This window comes from Pseudophryne corroboree, chromosome 2 (genome assembly GCF_028390025.1).
Source record: "Pseudophryne corroboree isolate aPseCor3 chromosome 2, aPseCor3.hap2, whole genome shotgun sequence".
Classification (NCBI taxonomy): Eukaryota; Metazoa; Chordata; class Amphibia; order Anura; family Myobatrachidae; genus Pseudophryne; species Pseudophryne corroboree.
The window spans coordinates 1,003,454,984-1,003,478,058 of NC_086445.1; the positions used below are offsets into that span (position 1 = coordinate 1,003,454,984).

Below are 23,075 nucleotides of genomic sequence, written 5' to 3' on the forward strand. Positions count from 1 at the left end.
ACTCTTAGTAGACAGATGGGGTCTACCGGACGTGGATCTCATGGCCTCTCAACACAATCACAAGGTTCAGGTCTTCAGATCTTGGACCAGAGATCCTCGGGTAGTGCTCATGGATGCACTGGCGGTCTAGTGGACCTTTCACCCGCCTTATGTCTTCCCTCCAGTGTCACTTCTACCCTGGGTTCTTCGGAAGTTCAAATAAGGAAGAAAACTCATTCTCATTGCTCCAGCGTGGCCCAGACATCACTGGTTCTCAGATCTCCAGGGATTCTCAGGAGAGCAACCCCTTCTACGTCAGGGTCCTTGCCTTCATCTGTACCTTGCCCGGCTATCTTTGATGGCGTGGCTCTTGAAGCTTCGGTTCTGAGGTCAAAAGGTTTTTCTGAGGTGGTCATCCAGACCATGCTGAAGGCCCGCATACCGGCCCTCCCTTTCGAGCACCTGAATGATATCACTAAGCTAATTGAGCATCTACCATTATATATGTCTGTTGTGAGAGGCAGAGAGGTTCCTGCATTAGGAGGAGGTGCAGGCCCTGACATGCCACATGGAGCATTATGGGGTTGCTCCAAGATAGGTAGCTCTTAGCTTAGACATATTGTAATAAGGAGCCATTATCATGTGGCTCCTTGCTGGTTAATCTTAGACCCAGATTGGGGTAATGGAGGTGTGAGGTGTGGTGCCTCTGGACTGGCTGAGCTGGATGGCTTTAGTGTGGCATACCTTTACATTCTATTAACACTTTTCACTTATTAATTTTCTAACACTATTTCTCTATTTTAATTACATTTCATTTTTTTATCACCCTTTCTATAGCTTCGGCTTCCTAAATATTAATTTATTAACACTATAGTTTTTTCACTGGTCTGCTACACTGGGCTTTCTGGCTTATGCTGGTGTTTTGGGGTGCCACACCCTGCACCTAGATATAGCGCTAGGGACCCCAAATATACAGACACGCCTTTGATGCGGCTTTGGGGCTTAACCACACATTAGCGCAAATATGTGTAACGAAGATCTCTGAATTGTATTATTATTATGTGGGATTTATAGTGTTCACTCTAGGAGTGAAAAGGGGCAGGGCGCCGGACTCAGGGGGGCACATGTGCGCGCGGTGAAGCCGCGCGCCCGAAATGGGGGCGCGGCCACGCCTCCGTCATTTTAGGGGGCGGTGCGGCCCACAGACGCTACTATAGAGAGCGTCTGTGGCCGGCGACGTCACTGTTGGGGGCTTGCCCAGCACCTCCGTCGGTGCTGGGCTTCCCCCAGCCCTCTCCCAATGCGTGAATGGATGCCACGCGCACGGCATCTATACACGCCGGGAGGGCAGGGAGCGGGTGGCTGTTCTAGCAGGGCGCCGCAAAAGGGGTAGGGCGGGTTTTGCCTGTTAAAAAACGGGCAGGGCGCGGCGCCCTGCTAAAACAGCCTAGAGTGAACACTAATTTATATCTGGTTACTGTTATCATTCAGGGTGCTGGGGGAAACCAAATGCCTTTTTTTCTTGCTCAGAAATACCCCTCCCTTTCGAGCACCTGAATGCTATCACTAAGCTAATTGAGCATCTACCATTATATATGGCTATTGCTTCTGCAAGAAGGGGTTCGGACTTAGGTGCATTGTCCTGTCCTGTCCTGTCCCCCCTTTTTTGATTTTCTACCGTGACAGAGCAGTTCTCCGAACTAGACCTGGTTACCTTCCTAAGGTGTTTTTTCTCTCTTCACTTTAACCAAGAGATTGTGGTTCTGACCTTCGTCTCTTCGGACTTGTCGGCTAAAGAGCATTTTTTGGAAGTGGTTAGGGCTGTACGTGTCTGTGGACCGTTCTGCCTCCATTAGATGTTCTGGTGCCCTTTTTGGATTTCACAAACGCAAGTGGCTTGCTAATAAGCAGACGCTGGCCAGATGAATTAGAATGGTGATTGCACAAGCTTACACTCGGGATGATCTTCCAGTTCCAGCTTCGATTTCTGCCCATTCTACATGTGTCTGTGGGATCTTGGGCGGCACGCCGTGGGGAGTCCGCCGAACAATTGTGGAAGGCGGCTGCGTGGTCTTCAGTACACACGTTTCTTAAATTTTATGCCTTTGATACATCCACCTCGTAGTTTGCTTCCTTTGGACGCTGGATTCTCTTATACGCTCTGGCGAGTCCCCTCCCTTGAAGTACTGCTTTGGGACATCCCCTTTGTTTCCCTGTGGAAACCCTATGTACCCTACTGCAGAAAAGAAGAGTCATGGTAGACTTACCTTTTTGTTAACTCTTTCTTCAAAGTACATAGGGTCCACAGGGCACACACCCTGACTTACCTGGCCTTTCTGGGTTTGTATGGCATTGACCTCTGGTTCTTTCTCCTGTCTGTGAGAATGTGTTTATATGTGCCTAAAATCTATCTTCTCTCCTTCCTGCTTGCTGCGCTGGACTGGTTAACAAAACGGAGCTGCAGTGCCTGGAGGCGGGGTTGTAGAGGAGTGAAGCTATGCATCCTGGGACAGCTAAAGCTTAACTGTTTGGTGCCCGGATGCCTCATGCACCACTACACCCCGATGTTTCCCTGTGGACCCTATGTACTTTGCAGAAAGAGTTAACAAAGTCTACCATATCTCTTCTTATTTGTCTTAACTGTAAAAATCCTTTTCTTATCGTCTGTGGGGGACACAGGGCTCCCACTCTGACACACCTGGCATGCGGGGTAATGTTGCACTTTTGTTTGTTCCCATGTTCCCAACCTTGTTTGTGTTTTGCCTTTTTCTTCCTTCTACTTATTCTTAATCCTTACCTTGGGCTTGTTAACCTAACTGGAAGCGGGGAGAGTGGAAGCCTGGGCTGCTCAGAGAAGAACATAACTGTTTGGTGCCTGGCTCAGCTCACTGTACCCCATGGTCTGAAGCCTGTGTCCCCCATGGAAGAGAAGAAAATGATTTTACAGGCAAGACAAAAATAAATTTTCTCTAACTTCCTAGTGGATGCTGGGGACTCCGTAAGGACCATGGGGAATAGACGGGCTCCGCAGGAGACATGGGCACTTTAAGAAAGAATTTATATTCTGGTGTGCTCTGGCTCCTCCCTCTATGTCCCTCCTCCAGACCTCAGTTTGTATCTGTGCCCGGACGAGCTGGGTGCTGTTCAGTGAGCTCTCCTGAGCTTGCTGTAAGAAAGTATTTTTTGTTAGGTTTTTTTATTTTCAGGGAGCTCTGCTGGCAACAGACTCCCTGCATCGTGGGACAGAGGGGAGAGAAGCAGCCCTACTCTCTGAAGATAGGTCCTGCTTCTTAGGCTACTGGACACCATTAGCTCCAGAGGGATCGTACACAGGATCTCACCCTCGTCATCCGATCCCAGAGCCGCGCCGCCGTCCCCCTCGCAGAGCCGGAAGACAGAAGCCGGGTGAGCATAAGAAGCAAGAAGACATCTAAATCGGTGGCAGAATACTCCAGTCTTCACTGAGGTAACGCACAGCACTGCAGCTGTGCGCCATTGCTCCCACACACACCTCACATACTCCGGTCACTGTAAGGGCGCAGGGGGGGGGGCGCGCCCTGGGCAGCAATTGGGACCTCTTTGGCAAAAAGTACACATATATACAGTTGGGCACTGTATATATGTATGAGCCCCCGCCAAAAATTGTACATTGAAGCGGGACAGAATCCCGCCGCTGAGGGGGCGGGGCTTCTTCCTCAGCACTCACCAGCGCCATTTTTTCTCCACAGCTCCGCTGAGAGGAAGCTCCCCAGGCTCTCCCCTGCAGATACACGGTAGAAGAGGGTAAAAAGAGAGGGGGGGCACATAATTAGGCGCAAATATCAATATAAACAGCGGCTACTGGGTTAACATTAAGTTACTGTGTTATTCCTGGGTTATATAGCGCTGGGGTGTGTGCTGGCATACTCTCTCTCTTGTCTCTCCAAAGGGCCTTGTGGGGGAACTGTCTTCAAAAAGAGCATTCCCTGTGTGTGTGGTGTCTCGGTACGCTTGTGTCGACATGTTTGACGAGGAAGGCTATGTGGAAACAGAGCGGGAGCAAATGAATGTGGTGTCTCCGCCGACGGCGCCGACACCTGATTGGATGGATATGTGGAAGGTTTTAAATGACAATGTTAATTCCTTGCATAAAAGGTTGGATAAAGCTGAAACCTTAGGACAGTCAGGGTCTCAGCCCGTGCCTGATCCTATGTCGCAGAGGCCGTCGGGGTCTCAGAAGCGCCCACTATCCCAAATTGTTGACACAGATACCGACATGGATTCTGACTCCAGTGTCTATTACAGAGGTTCTCAAACTCGGTCCTCGGGGACACACACTGCATGTTTTGCAGGTCTCCTCACAGAATCGCAAGTGAAATAATTAGCTCCACCTGTGGACCTTTTAAAATGTGTCAGTGAGTAATTAATACACCTGTGCACCTGCTGGGTTACCTGCATAACATGCACTGTGTGTGCCCCCGAGGACCGAGTTTGAGAACCTCTGGTCTATTACGATGATGCAAAGTTACAGCCTAAATTGGCTAAATCCATCCGTTATATGATTATAGCAATTAAGGATGTGTTGCACATCACAGAGGAAACCCCAGTCCCTAACAAGAGGGTTCATATGTATGGGGAAAAAAAGGCAGGTGGTGACCTTTCCCCCTTCACACGAGCTAAATGAGTTATGTGAAAAGGCTTGGGAATCTCCAGATAAAAAACTGCAGATTTCCAAACGGATGCTTATGGCGTACCCTTTCCCGCCAACGGACAGGTTACGCTGGGAATCCTCCCCTAGGGTGGACAAAGCTCTAACACGCTTATCCAAGAGGGTAGCCCTGCCGTCAAGGATACGGCCACCCTCAAAGATGCTGCGGATAGAAATCGAGAGGGTACCCTGAAGTCCATTTATACGCATTCAGGTACCTTACTGAGGCCAGCGATCGCGTCGGCCTGGGTGTGTAGTGCTGTAGCAGCATGGACAGACACCCTGTCTGAGGATCTTGATACCTTAGACAAGGATACTATATTAATGACCCTGGGGCATATAAAAGACGCTGTCCTATACATGAGAGATGCTCAAAGAGACATTACTCTACTGGGTTCTAGAATAAATGCTATGTCAATTTCTGCCAGAAGGGTCCTGTGGACTCGGCAATGGACAGGTGATGCCGACTCAAAAAGGCACATGGAGGTTTTGTCTTACAAGGGTGAGGAATTGTTTGGGGAGGGTCTCTCGGACCTGGTCTCCACAGCTACTGCTGGAAAGTCAAATTTTTTGCCATATGTTTCCTCACAACCTAAGAAAGCACCGTATTACCAAATGCAGTCCTTTCGAGCACAAAGAGGCAAGAAAGTCCGAGGTGCGTCCTTTCTTGCCAGGGGCAGGGGCAGAGGAAAGAAGCTGCACAACACAGCTAGTCCCAGGAACAGAAGTCCTCCCCGGCTTCCGCAAAATCCACCGCATGACGCTGGGGCTCCACAGGCGGAGCTAGGCCCGGTGGGGGCGCGTCTCCGAAATTTCAGCCACAAGTGGGTTCACTCCCAGTTGGATCCCTGGGCAATAGATATTGTGTCTCGGGGATACAAGCTGGAATTCGAAGAGATGCCCCCTCACCGATACCTCAAATCGGCCCTGCCAGCTTCCCCCCTCGAGAGGGAAATAGTGTTAACTGCAATTCACAAATTGTATCTTCAACAGGTGGTGGTCAAGGTTCCCCTCCTTCAACACGAAGGGGTTATTATTCGACCATGTTTGTAGTACCGAAACCGGACGGTTCGGTCAGACCCATATTGAATTTAAAATCCCTGAACATATACCTGAAAAGGTTCAAGTTCAAGATGGAATCGCTCAGAGCGGTCATCGTAAGCCTGGAAGGGGGGGATTTTATGGTGTCTCTGGACATAAAGGATGCATACCTTCATGTCCCCATTTATCCACCTCATCAGGCGTACCTCAGATTTGTGGTACAGGATTGTCATTACCAATTTCAGACGTTGCCGTTTGGTCTCTCCACGGCACCGAGAATATTTACCAAGGTAATAGCGGAAATTATGGTACTCCTGCGGAAGCAAGGGGTCACAGTTATCCCATACTTGGACGATCTCCTCATAAAAGCGAGGTCAAGAGAGCAGTTGCTGATCAGCGTAGCACGCTCTCTGGAAGTGTTACGACAACACGGCTGGATTCTAAATATTCCAAAGTCGCAGTTGATTCCTACGACTCGTCTGCCTTTCCTGGGCATGATTCTGGACACAGACCAGAAAAGGGTTTATCTCCCGATGGGGAAAGCTCAGGAACTCATGACACTGGTCAGAAACCTATTAAAACCAAAACAGGTGTTGGTGCATCACTTCACGCGAGTCCTGGGAAAGATGGTGGCATCATACGAGGCCATTCCCTTCGGCAGGTTCCATGCGAGGACCTTTCAATGGGACTTACTGGACAAATGGTCCGGATCACATCTTCAGATGCATCGGTTAATCACCCTATCCCCCAGGGCCAGGGTGTCTCTCCTGTGGTGGCTGCAGAATGCTCACCTTCTCGAGGGCCGCAGATTCGGCATTCAGGACTGGGTCCTGGTGACCACGGACGCAAGCCTCCGAGGGTGGGGGGCAGTCACACAAGGAAGAAATTTCCAAGGTCTGTGGTCAAGTCAGGAGACTTGCCTTCACATCAACATCCTGGAACTAAGGGCCATATACAACGCCCTACGTCAAGCGGAGACCCTGCTTCGCGACCAACCGGTTCTGATTCAGTCAGACAACATCACCGCAGTGGCTCATGTAAACCGCCAAGGCGGCACAAGGAGCAGGGTGGCGATGGTGGAAGCCACCAGAATTCTTCGCTGGGCGGAGAATCACGTAAGCGCACTGTCAGCAGTGTTCATTCCGGGAGTGGACAACTGGGAAGCAGACTTCCTCAGCAGGCACGACCTCCACCCGGGAGAGTGGGGACTTCATCAAGAAGTCTTCACGCAGATTGCAAGTCGTTGGGAACTGCCACAGGTGGACATGATGGCATCCTACCTCAACAAAAAGCTACAGAGGTATTGAGCCAGGTCAAGAGACCCTCAGGCGATAGCTGTGGACGCACTGGTGACACCGTGGGTGTTCCAGTCGGTCTATGTATTTCCTCCTCTTCCTCTCATACCCAAGGTGTTGAGAATCATAAGAAAAAGAGGAGTGAGAACAATACTCATTGTTCCGGATTGGCCAAGAAGGACTTGGTATCCAGATCTGCAAGAAATGCTCACAGAGGACCCGTGGCCTCTGCCTCTAAGACAGGACTTGTTGCAACAGGGGCCCTGTCTGTTCCAAGACTTACCGCGGCTGCGTTTGACGACATGGCGGTTGAACGCCGGATCCTAGCAGAAAAAGGCATTCCGGATTAGGTTATTCCTACGCTGATAAAGGCTAGGAAGGACGTGACGGCTCAACATTATCACCATATATGGCGAAAATATGTTGCTTGGTGTGAGGCCAGGAATGCCCCTACGGAGGAATTCCAGCTGGGCCGTTTTCTTCACTTCCTACAGTCGGGAATGACTTTGGGCCTAAAATTGGGTTCCATTAAGGTCCAGATTTCGGCCCTGTCCATTTTCTTTCAAAAAGAACTGGCTTCTCTACCTGAAGTTCAGACGTTTGTAAAGGGAGTGCTGCATATTCAGCCCCCTTTTGTGCCTCCAGTGGCACCTTGGGATCTTAACGTGGTGTTGAGTTTCCTGAAATCACACTGGTTTGAACCACTTAAAACCGTGGAGTTAAAATATCTCACGTGGAAGGTGGTCATGCTATTAGCCTTGGCTTCGGCTAGGCGTGTGTCAGAATTAGCGGCTTTGTCACATAAAGGTCCCTATCTGTTTTTCCATATGGATAGAGCAGAATTGCGGACCCGTCCACAATTTCTGCCAAAAGTGGTGTCATCTTTTCATATGAACCAACCTATTGTGGTGCCTGTGGCTACGCGTGACTTGGAGTATTCCGAGTTACTGGATGTGGTCAGGGCTTTGAAGGTTTATGTAGCCAGAACGGCTAAGGTCAGGAAAACAGAATCTTTGTTTATCCTGTATGCTTCCAACAAGCTTGGGGCGCCTGCTTTAAAGCAAACGATTGCTCGCTGGATCTGTAACACGATTCAGCAGGTTCATTCTGCGGCTGGGTTGCCGCTGCCTAAATCAGTTAAGGCCCATTCCACAAGGAAGGTGGGCTCTTCTTGGGCGGCTGCCCGAGGGGTCTCGGCATTACAGCTTTGCCGAGCGGCTACTTTGTCGGGTTCAAACACTTTTGCAAAGTTCTACAAGTTTGATACCCTGGCTGAGGAGGACCTTGTGTTTGCTCAATCGGTGCTGCAGAGTCATCCGCACTCTCCCGCCCGTTTGGGAGCTTTGGTATAATCCCCATGGTCCTTACGGTGTCCCCAGCATCCACTAGGACGTTAGAGAAAATAAGATTTTACTTACCGGTAAATCTATTTCTCGTAGTCCGTAGTGGATGCTGGGCGCCCGTCCCAAGTGCGGGCTTCTTCTGCAATGCTTGTATATAGTTATTGCTTAAATAAGGGTTATGTTATAGTTGCATCAGGGTTGAACTGATGCTCTGTTGTTCATACTGTTAACTGGGTAAGGTTATCACAAGTTATACGGTGTGATTGGTGTGGCTGGTATGAGTCTTGCCCTGGATTATCAAAATCCTTTCCTTGTACTGTCAGCTCTTCTGGGCACAGTTTCTCTAACTGAGGTCTGGAGGAGGGACATAGAGGGAGGAGAATATACACCAGAATATAAATTATTTCTTAAAGTGCCCATGTCTCCTGCGGAGCCCGTCTATTCCCCATGGTCCTTACGGAGTCCCCAGCATCCACTACGGACTACGAGAAATAGATTTACCGGTAAGTAAAATCTTATTTTTTTTACATAAAGGCGCCCAGAGGGGGAGTAGAGAGAACATAAAGGTGGAATGTGGAAAAGTCTACGTTGCAAATTTAGATTTACACGAAACGTTTGTTTTTATGCGTCTTAATTATATTGTGCATAACAAAACTATTATAAACCTAGATTTCTTCCTTTTATAGGAATCGGCTGCCTATTAACATGCTCTTTTCTGTCTTGCGTTACAGGTAGATATAGAGTATTCGCAGCATGAAGTTAATACGGATCCGTTGCAGCCTTTTGAAACACAGCAGGTAAATGTTCATTAATATGTCTGGTGTGTAGCAGTGAGTGAGGCCAATACTCCTCTGCGTACCATTGTTTTAAAGCATGGTTATTTAATTTACGTCGCCTTCCTGACGGCTTGGACAAATTCTGGCAATTCTTCTCTGACCACTGTCATTAAGTCATTTTCGGCCAAAGAACTGACATTCGCTAGATGGTGGTCATCTCTGCTGTTACAAAAATACCAGCCTAAAAATACGTGCAGCTTGTAGTACTCTTTTTTATATATTTTTTTTCTATTAGCACCAGTAGATTTAGTGGGTATCCCACTATGGACGCTATCCTATTAGCAGCAGTACTTTACCGCTGCTTATGGCATCTCAGGGGGGCTATCCTATTAACACCGATGCGTCAGGCACCCAAAGCATAATCTCCGAAAAGCGCCTGCCGCAATAACAAATGGGATCGGGGACTTTCGTGTGATTGTGGGTCCAACTTTAGCCGATCAAAATAACCATCGGTCATCGCGATATCCGGCTGTTTTGATTGGCCAAAACTGCTTCGGGGCTAATAGGTTACCGCCCTATATTGTTTAGATTACGTTTCCTCCTCATTCTGGTATTTGGTCTGAACAAAACAGCTGAACTCTTTTGCCGTCTCTGCAAGCTTTTATGAATTGAGTTAACTAGATGTGCGTGGTAACAAGCAGGCGTACATGATAAAGGGGCCACTAAGTGTTGTTGTGTTTGCGTGTATATAGTACTCAATGTGTCTGTATTTAGAATTTTATCAGTCATCAGCAGTGTACCCTGAGTAAATTTAGAAAAACTGGAGAAGCCCAGGCTCCCTATAGCCACCCGTCTATACCCCAGTGTCAACATCTTCCAGTGTCCCCTAGTGGCTGAATGAGAGAGTCTGTTTTTGTAAAGTCCGTTGAGTGCTTTTCTTTGGGGACGGTCTTATTTATAATACATAAAACAATTGCCACTCCATAAGCAGCCACTGTATCATTTGTTGCTCTAAACCAGGGGTAGGGAACCTGCGGCCCTCCAGCTGTTGTTGACCTACACATCCCAGCAAACCCCGCAACAGTTTTAGCATGGCCAGATAGCAAAACTGTAGAAAGGCATGCTGGTATGTGTAGTTCAACAACAGCTGGAGGGCCAAAGGTTCTCCCCACCCCTGCTCTAAACTCTGGAGACTTCAGCAGCCATTTTGCTGGCTGTACAGACCATAAAAAATTGTTGCTTCCATTGGATGTTACCATATTATTCACAATAAACCTGTATAATCAACGCTTCTGAATTAATCTGGGAATCTTGTCGCCCTAATTTGCAGGGAGACATTTTGCGTATGGAGAAGGAACTTGTAGTCCTAAGAGACCAACTGGAAGAGGCAACGGAGAAGTATGAACAATTACAGAACCGCTGCCAGGAGGAAATATCTGGACTCCAGGGAAAAATTAAGGGCACCGTAGACATGAATAAGGTACCTGGAACACTTTTTGCTTGTTGCATGTATGACACAATATTCGCCACGTGGCAGTCACCCCAGATGCACAGAGATGTTTCTCTCTAGGGAAATGGTTGTCATTACATCTGCCTGTTAATCTCATTCTGTGTGTTAATTTAAAAATCAAAGAAGAAACGGTCATTTTTATAATGGGTGTCCTCTTCATTTAGCTTACAAAGACAGAACTGGCCTGGTTCCTGCAAGAATATGAAAATGAGACCAAAAAGTGGCAGCAGGAGAGGAAAGAGAACCAGGACAAGTTAAAGTCTCTGAAGAATAAGATTAAAACGACCACAGAAGCCAATGAGAAGTGAGTGTGGTTGGTGTTTAATGTAACTATTGTAATAAGTGATAATGATTCTTACACTGCCACCTTCATACACATATATGTGTGTGTGTGTGTATATTATTAATAAACAGTTTTTCTCCAGCAGGCTCCACAGGATAACAGTGGGATTTGATGAAGCAACAGTGGATTTGCACCAATCGGTCAAAGCTTTCTGGCTTAGGCAAATCTGTTTTTTGTTTGGTGCTGCAGTAGCCGGACCATGGTCAGAGGGCTGCTGGTTTTAGCAGCCCTAAGCTTTCTTATTTTATTTTTATAGCTTTACTATTTTTTCTGAGCAATCTTTCTTCTTATACGTGCCTTAGAAAGAGTCGCTCCAACAACTCTCCGCCGGGTCGCGACAATGCTTACCCACGAGTACAGTGCTGTTTCGGCGGGCGTCTGCGTCGGATATACTAGCAGGTCCAGCAGGCGTTACCAGGCTGTGGTCAGAGCACGGGGAGAAGGTAAGGCATCGGTTCCGCTTAGAAGGGGAATACAGACACAGCCGCACTGTTTTGGGAGGAGACTACCAAACAGTCGCTGATGCGGCTGCCACCTGGGGTGCTCCAGTGCTAGGTCTTAGGGATCATAGACTCCAGGAATAGTATGAGGCCGCGATCCCTAGGGTTGATGTCAGCAGTGGAGAGTCGGGCGCTCTCCTGGTCGCCCCTCCCCCCGGTTCGTGACCAGTTTCCTCCGAGTCTCCCGCCATGACCTGTTTTCCCAGACGCTGTACACAAGGGAACCCAGTCGCAGCATAGGCGGCTGTGTGACTGGTGCGTCTGTGTTCACTGAGCGTCTGTGTTCAGTATAGGTTCATGGAGCGACAGTGTACATTAGTACCATCTGGATCCACTCAGCGTTCGCTAACGTATTGATCGGTCCTGGAAATTAGAGGAGTCTCCCTGTATCCCACTCTACTGAGTACGGGTAATACAGCACTAAGTCTCTATCTACCTTTTGAGTATGAATAGTTAGATAAGTACCTATTGCATATGAATCTGTATACATATACTGTTGTTTCTTTCGCAGTGCATCTGAATACGGTAGATCTGTTTAAAAATGATTCAGCTGTATGTTCTACTTACTTGAAATGTAGTTGATGATGTGCTGATATTGCTTATTATACTAATGTATAACATGTGACTGACTGCTAGTGTGATTGCTGACTTTACTATATTCTTTCAGTTTTGTTTTATTCCGGTCCTCAATGCTGGTGCATGGGTAGGGTCGGATTGTATGTCACTTTAAAAAACTTAAAGTGATTACAGTCACAAATTGTGTAGTACACTGTGGAAGTGTTGATTATTTATCATGTCTAAGAGCGGCAAAGGTGAAGAAGATACACTCACAGCAACACCAACACTCCTATCATGTTTGTCTTGCAAATCTGTGTTATCCTCTCAGGATCAGGTTCAGGATGGTTTGTGTGCAAATTGTTTTAGCTTTCGCCAGGGGTTCTTGAAATATACAAGGCAGTTTCAGGTGCAGGTTGATCCATCTTGGGCTATGTTTGCACAGACTTTATCAAGTATAGCTGAACGGATAATTCCTCCAGCTCCTGTACCGGGGATAGGTTACACGATTAACCCTTACATGCAGCTTCCCACTTGTGGTGTATCACTTCCAGCAGCAGCCTCTCAGAAGAAACAGGCTAATAAGCCGGTGGTAAGTAAATCTTCATTCTCACAGGCTACACATGGTTCAGATGAGGATTCATCGGAGGATGAAAGCTCAATTTTACTTAGGCATACGAAGAGGAGGAAGAAGGTCTCAGTGGATATAGCTGAGTTAATTAAAGCAATGAAAGCCATTCTATCCTTAGAGGATTCAGCAGAGCCTGTGTTAAAAACCAAGGCACCTGCATTTAAACGTCCCAAAACAGTTAAGACTGCGTTTCCAGGGTCAGATCAGCTGACTGAAATCATGGAAGAGGCTTGGGCTATGCCTAATAAGTTTAGAATTCCTGAAAAATGGAATTCCAATTATCCTCTTCCAGCTGGGGATTGTTTAAAAAGGGAGGTGGCTCCTAAAGTAGATACGCATGTGATTCAAAAATCTACATTATCTTTGCCTTCAACATCATTAAATGATGTCACGGATAGGAGAGTGAATGGTTTTCTAAAAATAATTTTTTCCCTGTCTGGGGCAGTCATAAGGCCAGCCATGGCTTCAGCTTGGATGGCAAAGGCAGTAGCTGCCTGGGCTGATGCATTGGAGGGGGATTTTTCAATAGCATTTAGAGAGCAAAAATCCCATATAGCACATATAAAACAGGCTGCAATGTTCTTGGAAGAAGCAGCATTGGATATGGGTCCTGTTGCCTCCAGGGCATCAGCTTCAACAATAGCTGCTCGCAGAGCAGTTTGGCTACGTACGTGGAAAGCTGATTCAGAATCTAAGAAGGTTTTGGAATCTTTGACCTTTTCTGGAGATATTCTTTTTGGTTTAGAATTGACAGATATTTTGGAGTCAGAAGCAGACTCCAAGAAGTTCAAGTTTCTTTCCACATACAATTTCAAACCTAAAGTTCTGGCCTTTCGGTCTCAAGGAAAAGTTAAAGGCAACAGTGATAGCAGGCAGTCCCAATACAAGAAGTCTGGTAAGACAAAAGCATTGGGCTACCAGAGGACCGGTTGGTAAAACAGATAAGCCATCAGCCTGATGGTGCGTGCCTCCGCCTGGGGGACCCCAGGGTGGGGGACTGACTTCATTTTGCACAGATATGGCAGCAGTCTACAACAGATGCCTGGGTGTAGGAACGGTATCTCTAGGTTATGCTTTTGCCTTCAAGAAGTACCCTCCTCGAAAGTTTTTTTGTACCAACCCGTCTCGGGTAGAGACGAAGGCCAGGGCTTTACAAGAGGCAGTATAGAGATTGCTTTAGTCAGGAGTAGTCATTCCAGTTCCTCCTGCACAACGAGGACAGGGTTTTTACTCCAACCTGGTTTTAGTTCAGAAGCCAAATGGGTCATTTCAGCCCATTCTCAATCTCAAACTGCTGAACAAATATATTTGGATACCTCTGTTTCACATGGAGACCTTACGTTCCATCATTTTGGCCATGGAGCCAGAGGATTACATGGTATCTCTGGATAAACAGGTTGCTTACCTACATGTTCCTATAGCACTGTCCTATCAGTGCTTTCTCAGGTTCACTATCCTCCAACAGCATTTTCAGTTTCAGGTCCTACCTTTTGGGTTAGCCACAGACGCCAGAGTATTTACCAAGATATGGTGGTAATGGCAGCTTATCTCCGACAGCAGGGGATAAGAATATTTCTATACCTCGATGATCTTTTAATCCTGGCACAGTCGCAGGAATTGCTCCTATGTCATCTGCAACAGATAATAATGAGTCTGCAGAAACACGGGTGGCTCATAAATTGGGAAAAATCATCTCTGGTTCCGTCACAGCGGATTACTCACTTGGGACTGTACTGGATTCAAGTCTTCAGAGAGATGTTACCTCTGAAACAAGATATCCAAGGTTCAGTCAAGGATTCAGGACTTGCTACACAGTCAAAAGGTATCCATTTAAGCAGCAATTCAAGTGATGGGTTTGATGGTGTCAACATTCGATATGGTGGATGGAGTATGCACAATTCCACTCGAGGCCTCTGCAGCGTCTGATTCTTGCCAAATGGAATGGGCTGCATTAGACGATTTAAACACAGACTGTGGTGCTTACGATAGAAGTAAGAAGGTCATTAAGCCTGGTGTCTACAGACATCCCATCTGGACAAGGGGAGTTCAGATTGGGAAATTCTGACAAAGGATGCCAGTCTTTAGGGCTGGGGAGCAGTGTCAGGAAGGTTGTGTTTTCCAGGGGCAATGGACCAAGGAAGAAGGTTGCCTGCCAATAAATATATTGGAACTTCGGGCCATATACATGGCACTGATTCAGGCAAAGGACATTCTTTGGGGAAAACCGGTCCAGATCCGCTCGGACAATGCGACTGCAGTAGCGTACCTCAACCATCAGGAAGGAACTCGCAGCCAAAAAGCGATGAAGGAGGTAAGTCACATACTAAAGTGGGCAGAACTTCATCATCCAGTCTTGTCCGCAGTATTCGTTCCATGAGTCCTAAACTGGGAAGCGGACTTTCTCAGTCGACACGCCATTCAGGCAAGCGAATGGGCTCTACACCCGGAGGTCTTCCAGACTCTAGTAGACAAGTGGGGGTTGCCAGAGATAGATCTCATGGTGCCCTGTCTGAACAACAAAGTGCTCGCATACGGGTAAAGAACAAAGGATCCCAGAGCAATCTTTGTGGATGCCCTGTCAGTGAAATGGAACTTTCATCTGGCTTATGTGTTTCCTCCAATCACCCTATTACCAAGGGTGGTGAGAAAGATAAAGCAAGGGAAAGGTGCCGTGATACTAATAGCTCCGGCCTGGCCCAGAAGGCATTGGTACACAGATCTGCAGAGAATGTTAATGGATGCTCCACTTCTGCTCCCTCAACGTCCAGATCTACCGATGCAGGGGTCCTTGTTATCACAGACATCTGGATCGACTGCCTTTGACAGCGTGGCTCTTGAAACCTCTATCCTGAAGTCGAGGATTCTCACAACAGGTAATTCAAACTATGCTTAGAGCAAGGAAACCTTTCTCAGCTTGCATTTATCACTGAATATGGCAGGCCTATATTCATTGGGGCATTTGAAAATGGACCCTAAGTCTTTCAGAGTTTCCAGGGTCTTAGCATTCCTTCAGGCAAGAATGGATAAAGATTTAAAGGTGGCTTCCTTGAGAATGCAAAAGTGTCTGCATTGACTGTATGGTTCCAAAAGAAAATTGCCAACTTACAGGATGTGCATACTTTTTTCCAGGGAATGCTGCACATTCAACCTCCTTTTGTTCCTCCTATAGTGCCTTGGGACTTAAGTCTAGTCCTGAAAGTCCTTCAAGTTGCCCCATTTGAAACACTTAATAAAGTGGATCTTAAATGGTTGACAGCTATTTTTACTGGCTATGGCGTCAGCTAGAAGAGTATCAGATTTGGGGCCTTTATCATGTCGTTCCCCATTTCTGATTTTTTATCTAGATAAAGCAGTTCTAAGAATTAGATCTAGGTATCTTTCTGAAGGTGGTGTCTAAATTCCACCTTAATGAAGAAATTGTAGTCCCGGCTTTCCAGGTACCGGGCCTTTCTGCGGGAGATGCATCGCTGGACGTGGTCCGTGCATTAAGGATCTATGTGGATCATACCAGTGCCATCAGAAAGACAGATTCTTTTTTCATTCTCTACGCATTTCACAAGAGAGGATGGCAGGCTGATAAGCAGACACTGGCAAGATGGCTTCAGATGACGATTTCAGAAGCATATTCTCAAGCTGATCTCCCTGTTCCGGCTAATGTCTCTGCTCACTCTACTCATAAGGGTAGGTCCATCATGGGCAGCACAACATGGTGCTTCAGCAGAGCAGATATGTAAGGCAGCCACATGGTCTTCCATTACCACATTCATTAGACATTATGCCATGGATACTTTTGCCTCTCATGATGCTGAATTCGGGCAAAGTATTCTCCTGTCCAATCAGTAGTGTCCCCAACACTAAATTGCTTTGGGAAATCCCATTGTTATCCTGTGGACCCTGCTGGAGAAATATACGTTATGATAAGAACTTACCATTGATAACGGTATTTCTCCTAAGTCCACAGGGATCCCACCATGACGCACATGATTTGAGGATCATTTTACTCACTAACCTCTTCCTTCTTGTACGGAATGGTGTGCATGAGTGTTCTTTTCGCCTGATTAGGGCTATCTATGATGCTCCTGCTTTGAGCTTTGGAATACAACTGATTTGCCTGAGCCAGGAGGCAGGGATATATGGATGGGCCCGTTGCATGCTGGGAGGCCAGAAAGCTTTGACCGATTGGTACAAATCCGCTGTTGCTTCATCATATCCCATTGTTATCCTGTGGACTTAGGAGAAATGCTGTTATCAGCGGTAAGTTCTTACCATAACGTATATTTGATGCAGTTTTCACTGAAATGCTCCTTGAGAATCATAGACTATGAATCATCTTGTTATCATGTTAATTGGCTAATTAGCAAACCAAAATAAACTGTGTGAGGACATCTAGTGGTCAAAAAGAAGAATGCTATTAGGCTACATATTTGAGACTGAGAAGTTATAGAATAACTTAGGCTATGAATCATCTTGCTATCATGCAAATTTGTCACACACACACACACACACACACACACACACACACACACACACACACACACACACACACACACACACACACATTCTGTGTATATTTAAAAAAAAAAATTATGTATTTTTTTTAAATGTCAATTTTTCCATTAGTTTAAGCAAATATTAGGCTACACTGGCTTATATTCATCACATATTTTTATTGATCTTTTTCTTTTCCTTCCTGTTAGTGTGATATTTTGTCATTTTTATGTTCAGCAGTCTGCCAAGTGTGTTAACTTTACTACTTTATGTAGTTCTAGCACAGTGTGGCTGGTGTTTTGATTTTTCATACTTCATTTAAATAATCTTTGCAGGTTTTCAAGGAATATAGAAGAGAAGAAAAAACAGTATGACAAATATATTGACGATTTCCAACAGATCCAGTAAGTTTAGTGGGCTGGCTCGTTTCTAGCTGGCTGGGCACTAAGTCGTTTTATTGTTTGTTTTGAGTTTGTACTTTTCAATCAATAATATGACTAAATACTTAGAAAGTTACATTTATTTTATAGATATGACTAAAGTACATTTCAGCTACCACCATATTTCTGACTTTGATCTGTTGCTTTTTAAAAAAAAAAAAAATTAGAGCCATGTGGGTGTGTTTTTTTTTATTCTAGTCTTAGTAAATTTGAGCTTGAAAATGCCAAGGTGGAAAAACGTATTAAAAAGTGTGAAGAAGAAAGACAAGAGCATAAGCAGCGATCCATTGCAGCCGAGGTCAGAATCATTATTGACTTTTTTGTTTTTGCAGAACACTTCCAGCTCTCCAACCTGGTTGCCACGTCTAATGTACATTAATCGCCCTTGTATAGCCTCTCTCCTTCCTGCCTACATAGACAGTTACACTTCCCCGCCACAGCGCTGCCCAGTCTGCTCTGTAGGAAGCTGAGTCTGGAACATTAGGAATTACTGCATCACATGGTATCTCTGGACTACCCATCACATTTCCCTTACACATGACAGAAAAGGTCCACATACCCAATCTAAGGGCAGCTGAGCAGATTTTACCCTTCCAGGGTGATGAAAACAACTGGTCTTCAATTCAGACCAGAAATTTGTCCAACGTGTAATGTTCCGTCTCTCTAGGTGACCGTCCTGGAGAACCAAAAGCAGTGCGAGATGTTAAAACTGAGGATCAAAGTTTCTACTGCAGAACGGAGCATCAGTGTGTTAAAAGCCATAACCAGCAGGTACTCGTACATTGCTTACACGGACAGAGCTGGGGGTGAGGCTGACATGGGTTGCAGTGTTCTCCCCAGGATCAATTTCACGGCCACTGCTCCCGACTTTTCTTACATTCCATCCGCCACTATCGTGCTCCAGGAGTCTGACTGCCAACATTCGAGTCTCGCTGCGTTACTGCGACAGGCTCAGCATCTTTAAGGGGTAGGGTATGGTTTGGATGGCAGGAACATTGCAGAAATGGTAGAAGGAGAGCACCAATGAGGTGAGACTGAGCCTTTCCTGACATACTATAACGTATACACCAGAGTTATGACCATATAAAGTATTTGAAAAATACAAAGAATATATTATAAATATCATCTTTGTATTATCCTAATCATTTTATAGACAAAACTCTGGAGTGACAAGTCTATGACAGGTGAGGCGGTTCCCCCCCTGTCTACCTTGTCTGCACATCTCGGATCAAAATCCACCAAATTTCCAGCAGTATATACTGCTGCACCTGTGTATAATGCCCACATGTATATACTGCTGCACCTGTGTAAAATGCCCACGTGTATGTACTGCTGCACCTGTGCATAATGGCCACGTGTATATACTGCTGCGCCTGTGTATAATGCCCACATGTATATAGTTCTGCACCCATGTATAATGCCCACATGTATATACTGCTGCGCCTGTGTATAATGCTCACGTGTATATACTGCTGCGCCTGTGTATAATGCTCACGTGTATATACTGCTGCGCCTGTGTATAATGCTCACGTGTATATACTGCTGCGCCTGTGTATAGTGCCCACGTGTATATACTGCTGCGCCTGTGTATAATGCCCACGTGTATATACTTGCTGCACCTGTGCATAATGGCCACGTGTATATACTGCTGCACGTGTGCATGATGGCCACGTGTATATACTGCTGCACCTGTGTATAATGCCCACGTGTATATACTGCTGCGCCTGTGTATAATTCCCACGTGTATATACTTGCTGCACCTGTGCATAATGGCCACGTGTATATACTGCTGCACGTGTGCATGATAGCCACATGTATATACTGCTGCACCTGTGTATAATGGCCACATGTATATACTGCTGCACCTGTGTATAATGCCCACGTGTATATACTGCTGCACCTGTGTATAATGCCCACGTGTATATACTGTTGCACATGTGCATAGTGGCCACGTGTATATATTGCTGCACCTGTGTATAATGCCCACATGTATATACTGCTGCACCTGTGCGTAATGCCCCATGAGCACTTGGGCTCATATATTGTGTGTAAATTTGGCTTTGGTACTAGCCAGTGCCTCCCCAGCCATTTACCTCACTGCACGTCCCTGGAGATATAGATGTGTATTGTCTGTGTGCGCAGCACCTTGTGTGATAGCTGTATATAGAGCAATTGTTGGCCCCCGGCACTGTGGAATATAGTTGCTTGCTGTGGTGCCTTCCCAGTGGGTGCCCACCATTGTATATGCTCCATGTTGTAGGCGCCACTCAGAGACTTATTTTGAAGGGAAATAGGTGAGTGCCGCCTATAACATACATATATAATATAAATATACAAATTCAGCACTCACCGAATATTAACACTTTCAACTGTATTTCATCTGAATTCAGGGATAGTTGGCTCCAAAATATTGCATTAGTTTGTTAAACTGACCAGCCCCTACTCGGCCATGTTACGTGAGTGCTGAATTGGTTTTATTTTCTTATTTAAATGGTGCGGTCACAAATACCACCGGCACCGCAGATGTAGGAGTTCTGTGGATGCTAGCCTATTGTGTGTGTGTGTGTGTGTGTCTGGGCAATATCTACAAGAGTCTTTACAAATGATATCTTTGTGCAGCCAGATTACACTGCTGTCACCCGGTTGACCACATTTCCCGGGGATAACATTACTATTATTCTAGTTTCGGATGCTTGTCTTATGCTCTCCGTATGCACCATGCATGTCTAGCTTTTAGTTAGTGTGGATCGGAGTTCAGTTGAAGCCAGCAAGTTTGACCAATTTGTTCAGCCACAAAGCTGTGTGTAAGTAATGCTTGTGTCGCTCTGACCCACAGTAGCAAGCCTGTGTCTGCGCAGACTGTACAACAGATTGCATGTCTCGAGTGCCATATTGTAAAGCTGACAAAGGAAATGGACACTATAAAGGTGAGCCTGTCACTGATTTCTCTTCATTAAAGTGTTTATAAGTGGTTATGCTGAGTATACAAGAGAAACGCCAACGATGGCTGGTGTAATTGTCAATATCTTCCTTCCTCTGCACGCTTGTGTGTTATTCTCTGGTGACAACTGATGGATTTGTACATGGTCCAACAACTAAATATTGGTCACATGGAGCTGCAGTGGTCTGGATACATCAGTCTTCAGATTCCTTCCCAAAGACGCTATATCGTTGCCAAGTAATGACCTTTTTCTGCATTTACATTACTATACACAAGGCACTCTGAGCTGCCTAACTCGGATGAGTGGTGCCTTCATCCTAAAGTTTTTCAGGAGTTTGTGCAGCTTTGTGCCCCCTGAATATTTGTAATTAATACTCCTTTGACACTGAGCTTTTGACCCGGGTTATTGCCATATTACGGCTCGGTGTGAAAGGGTCTCCTGAAAAACAACTCGGGTCGGGTTGCGGGGCAGTTTGAACGAGTAACCTGGGTCATCCGACCTGGGTCCTGTTGACACTGTATGGAGAGCAAGTGTTAGGAGACTGTCGTCCAACAGTGACCATGCAAGCCGTTTTGATGGCTTTTGGCTTCAGAGATAACCCAACATGATGAGCCTTTTTTTGGCCGTCTGTTTTGCTCCGGCAAGGCCATAGATGTTTCAAACCTGACCAGTCCTCCGTGGTCCGTTTCAGTTGGTGCTGGTTTTGGGCTCAGTTGTGTGAAAGAGTTCAGGAAAGCAGTATCCAAATAGTTGTGTTCTCTGGTATGAGGGTTCAAGGCTGCTGGGCCCGTGGTAGTCTTTCTGCAAAGGAAATCACTTTGGAGTTAGGCTATGTTCATACCTCTGGGCAGTCCAAGAGCCGGCCTCATCCATCTGCACTTAGAGACTTCTGAATCTGGTCATGAGCATTTAACTAACTGAGCAAATGATGGACCCGCTATGTCATAGGAGGATCTGGCCAAGTTGAGTAGCAGAGGCTACTAGATGGACCTACCGGCCAGAAGTAGTGCTTGGTATGATCCAGCCGTTTCACTTTTTCTTTCAAACAGTGCAGTAAGGCCACGGGAGACCCTATTGTCATTGGTTATGCTGGCTTAATTGGGGGAAAGCCAGCAGCACCACATCAAGTCATGGCGCCATCCTGCTTTAAAGGGTATATGACTTGGAATAACCATTTTCTTATGCGTTTTATTTAAGTCTCTCAAAGTCATACTCAACATCTGTTCTTTTAAGGATTTTGTTGATGTGTCCATCTGTATTTTTCACTTAACGCCACCTAGAAGTATGTAGTACAAGGTGAAAACACTAAATTTGAATAGATAACCACTAGGGGGCAGCTGATGACTGGCCATTCCTATTAAATCTCATGTAATGTCTTTCTAGTCCCAGTTTGATGAAAAAATGAACCTAGTGAAAAGCGGCCTAAAGCTGAACAGTGTGGCTGGGGCGCGTGCGAGCAGATTGGCGAGTCCTCCTAGTGCCCTTGTAAGTATATTACTGCACACGGGTGTCGCACATGGTTGAGGTTTTAGGAAAAATTTCTAATAGACATTAGACGAAAGGTTCTCCCCACGTTTTATAGCAATGAACGCTGTTAGACAAATACGAAATCTAAATGAAAACTAAATGCCAGTTCTAGGAGAAAGCATGCCTAAAGTTCCTCAATGAACAGTAGAGGTGTTGATACCACAAAGGACTAAGGGGGTAATTCAGTTGATCGCAGCAGCAAATTTGTTAGCAGTTGGCCAAAACCACCTGCACTGCAGGTGTGGTAGATGTAACATGTGCAGAGAGAGTTAGATTTCAGTTGGACCACACCCCACCCAAATTTAAATTGCAGTGTAAAAATAAAGCAGCCAGTATTTACCCTGCACAGAAACAATATAACCCACCCAAATCTAACTCTCTCTGCACATGTTATATCTGCCACACCTGCAGTGCACATGGGTTTGCCCCTTAGCTAACAACTTTGCTGCTGCGATCAACTCTGAATGACCCCCTAAATACAGACAAGGCATGCTGGCACTAATATAAGTGGACGTTAGCTCATTTTATTGAGACACATAGACAGATTTCTGGTATAAAGATAATGCCCCATTGATTCATAAAGTACACGCTACACAGCTGCTCTGTTCACTCTGTCACAGCGGTTCCTTGGAATAACGCTGCCTCTCGCAAAAAGTTCAGATGTGGCCGCAGATCTCCTAGGGAAACTATAATCCCAGAGTGTATTCATTTACTTGGTTTGCAGAATAATCACGTTATTTTAGTAACCAGACTGTTAGTTACTAATAAATCGTGTTCATAGGTAGACCTGCTTTTGCATGACCTGGATATAGAGCAGTGGCTTAAGAAAGTCTGCCTTTTTGAGGAAGGCTCCTATGGAAGGAAGTAAAAAACAAACAAAAAAAAAACGCGTCAGCATGAATAACGCTCTGCTTACTGTGTGGCCTCCTGACTCGCTGGTTGGAGGTCGCTGTCAGCGTAGTGGCAGATGAATGAATATGTAAAGTGCATGGATGGAACACCTACTACGATACGCAGT

The 23,075-nt window shown here is 46.0% G+C and overlaps 1 protein-coding gene across 5 annotated transcripts in view; it reads left to right on the forward strand.

Moving 5' to 3' along the window:
- The window catches only part of TTC3 (tetratricopeptide repeat domain 3), a 182,770-nt gene that overhangs the window by 155,189 nt on the left and 4,506 nt on the right, over positions 1-23,075 (forward strand). For 3 of the 5 annotated variants that reach the window (XM_063956554.1, XM_063956555.1, XM_063956558.1), the window contains 8 exons: positions 9,077-9,142; positions 10,452-10,601; positions 10,796-10,935; positions 17,484-17,552; positions 17,787-17,886; positions 18,256-18,359; positions 20,425-20,515; positions 21,914-22,015. In XM_063956554.1, coding sequence (XP_063812624.1) covers positions 9,077-9,142; positions 10,452-10,601; positions 10,796-10,935; positions 17,484-17,552; positions 17,787-17,886; positions 18,256-18,359; positions 20,425-20,515; positions 21,914-22,015 — 822 coding nt within the window. The remainder of the gene's footprint in view (positions 1-9,076; positions 9,143-10,451; positions 10,602-10,795; positions 10,936-17,483; positions 17,553-17,786; positions 17,887-18,255; positions 18,360-20,424; positions 20,516-21,913; positions 22,016-23,075) is intronic. The other 2 variants (XM_063956556.1, XM_063956557.1) reach the window with 2 other exon arrangements.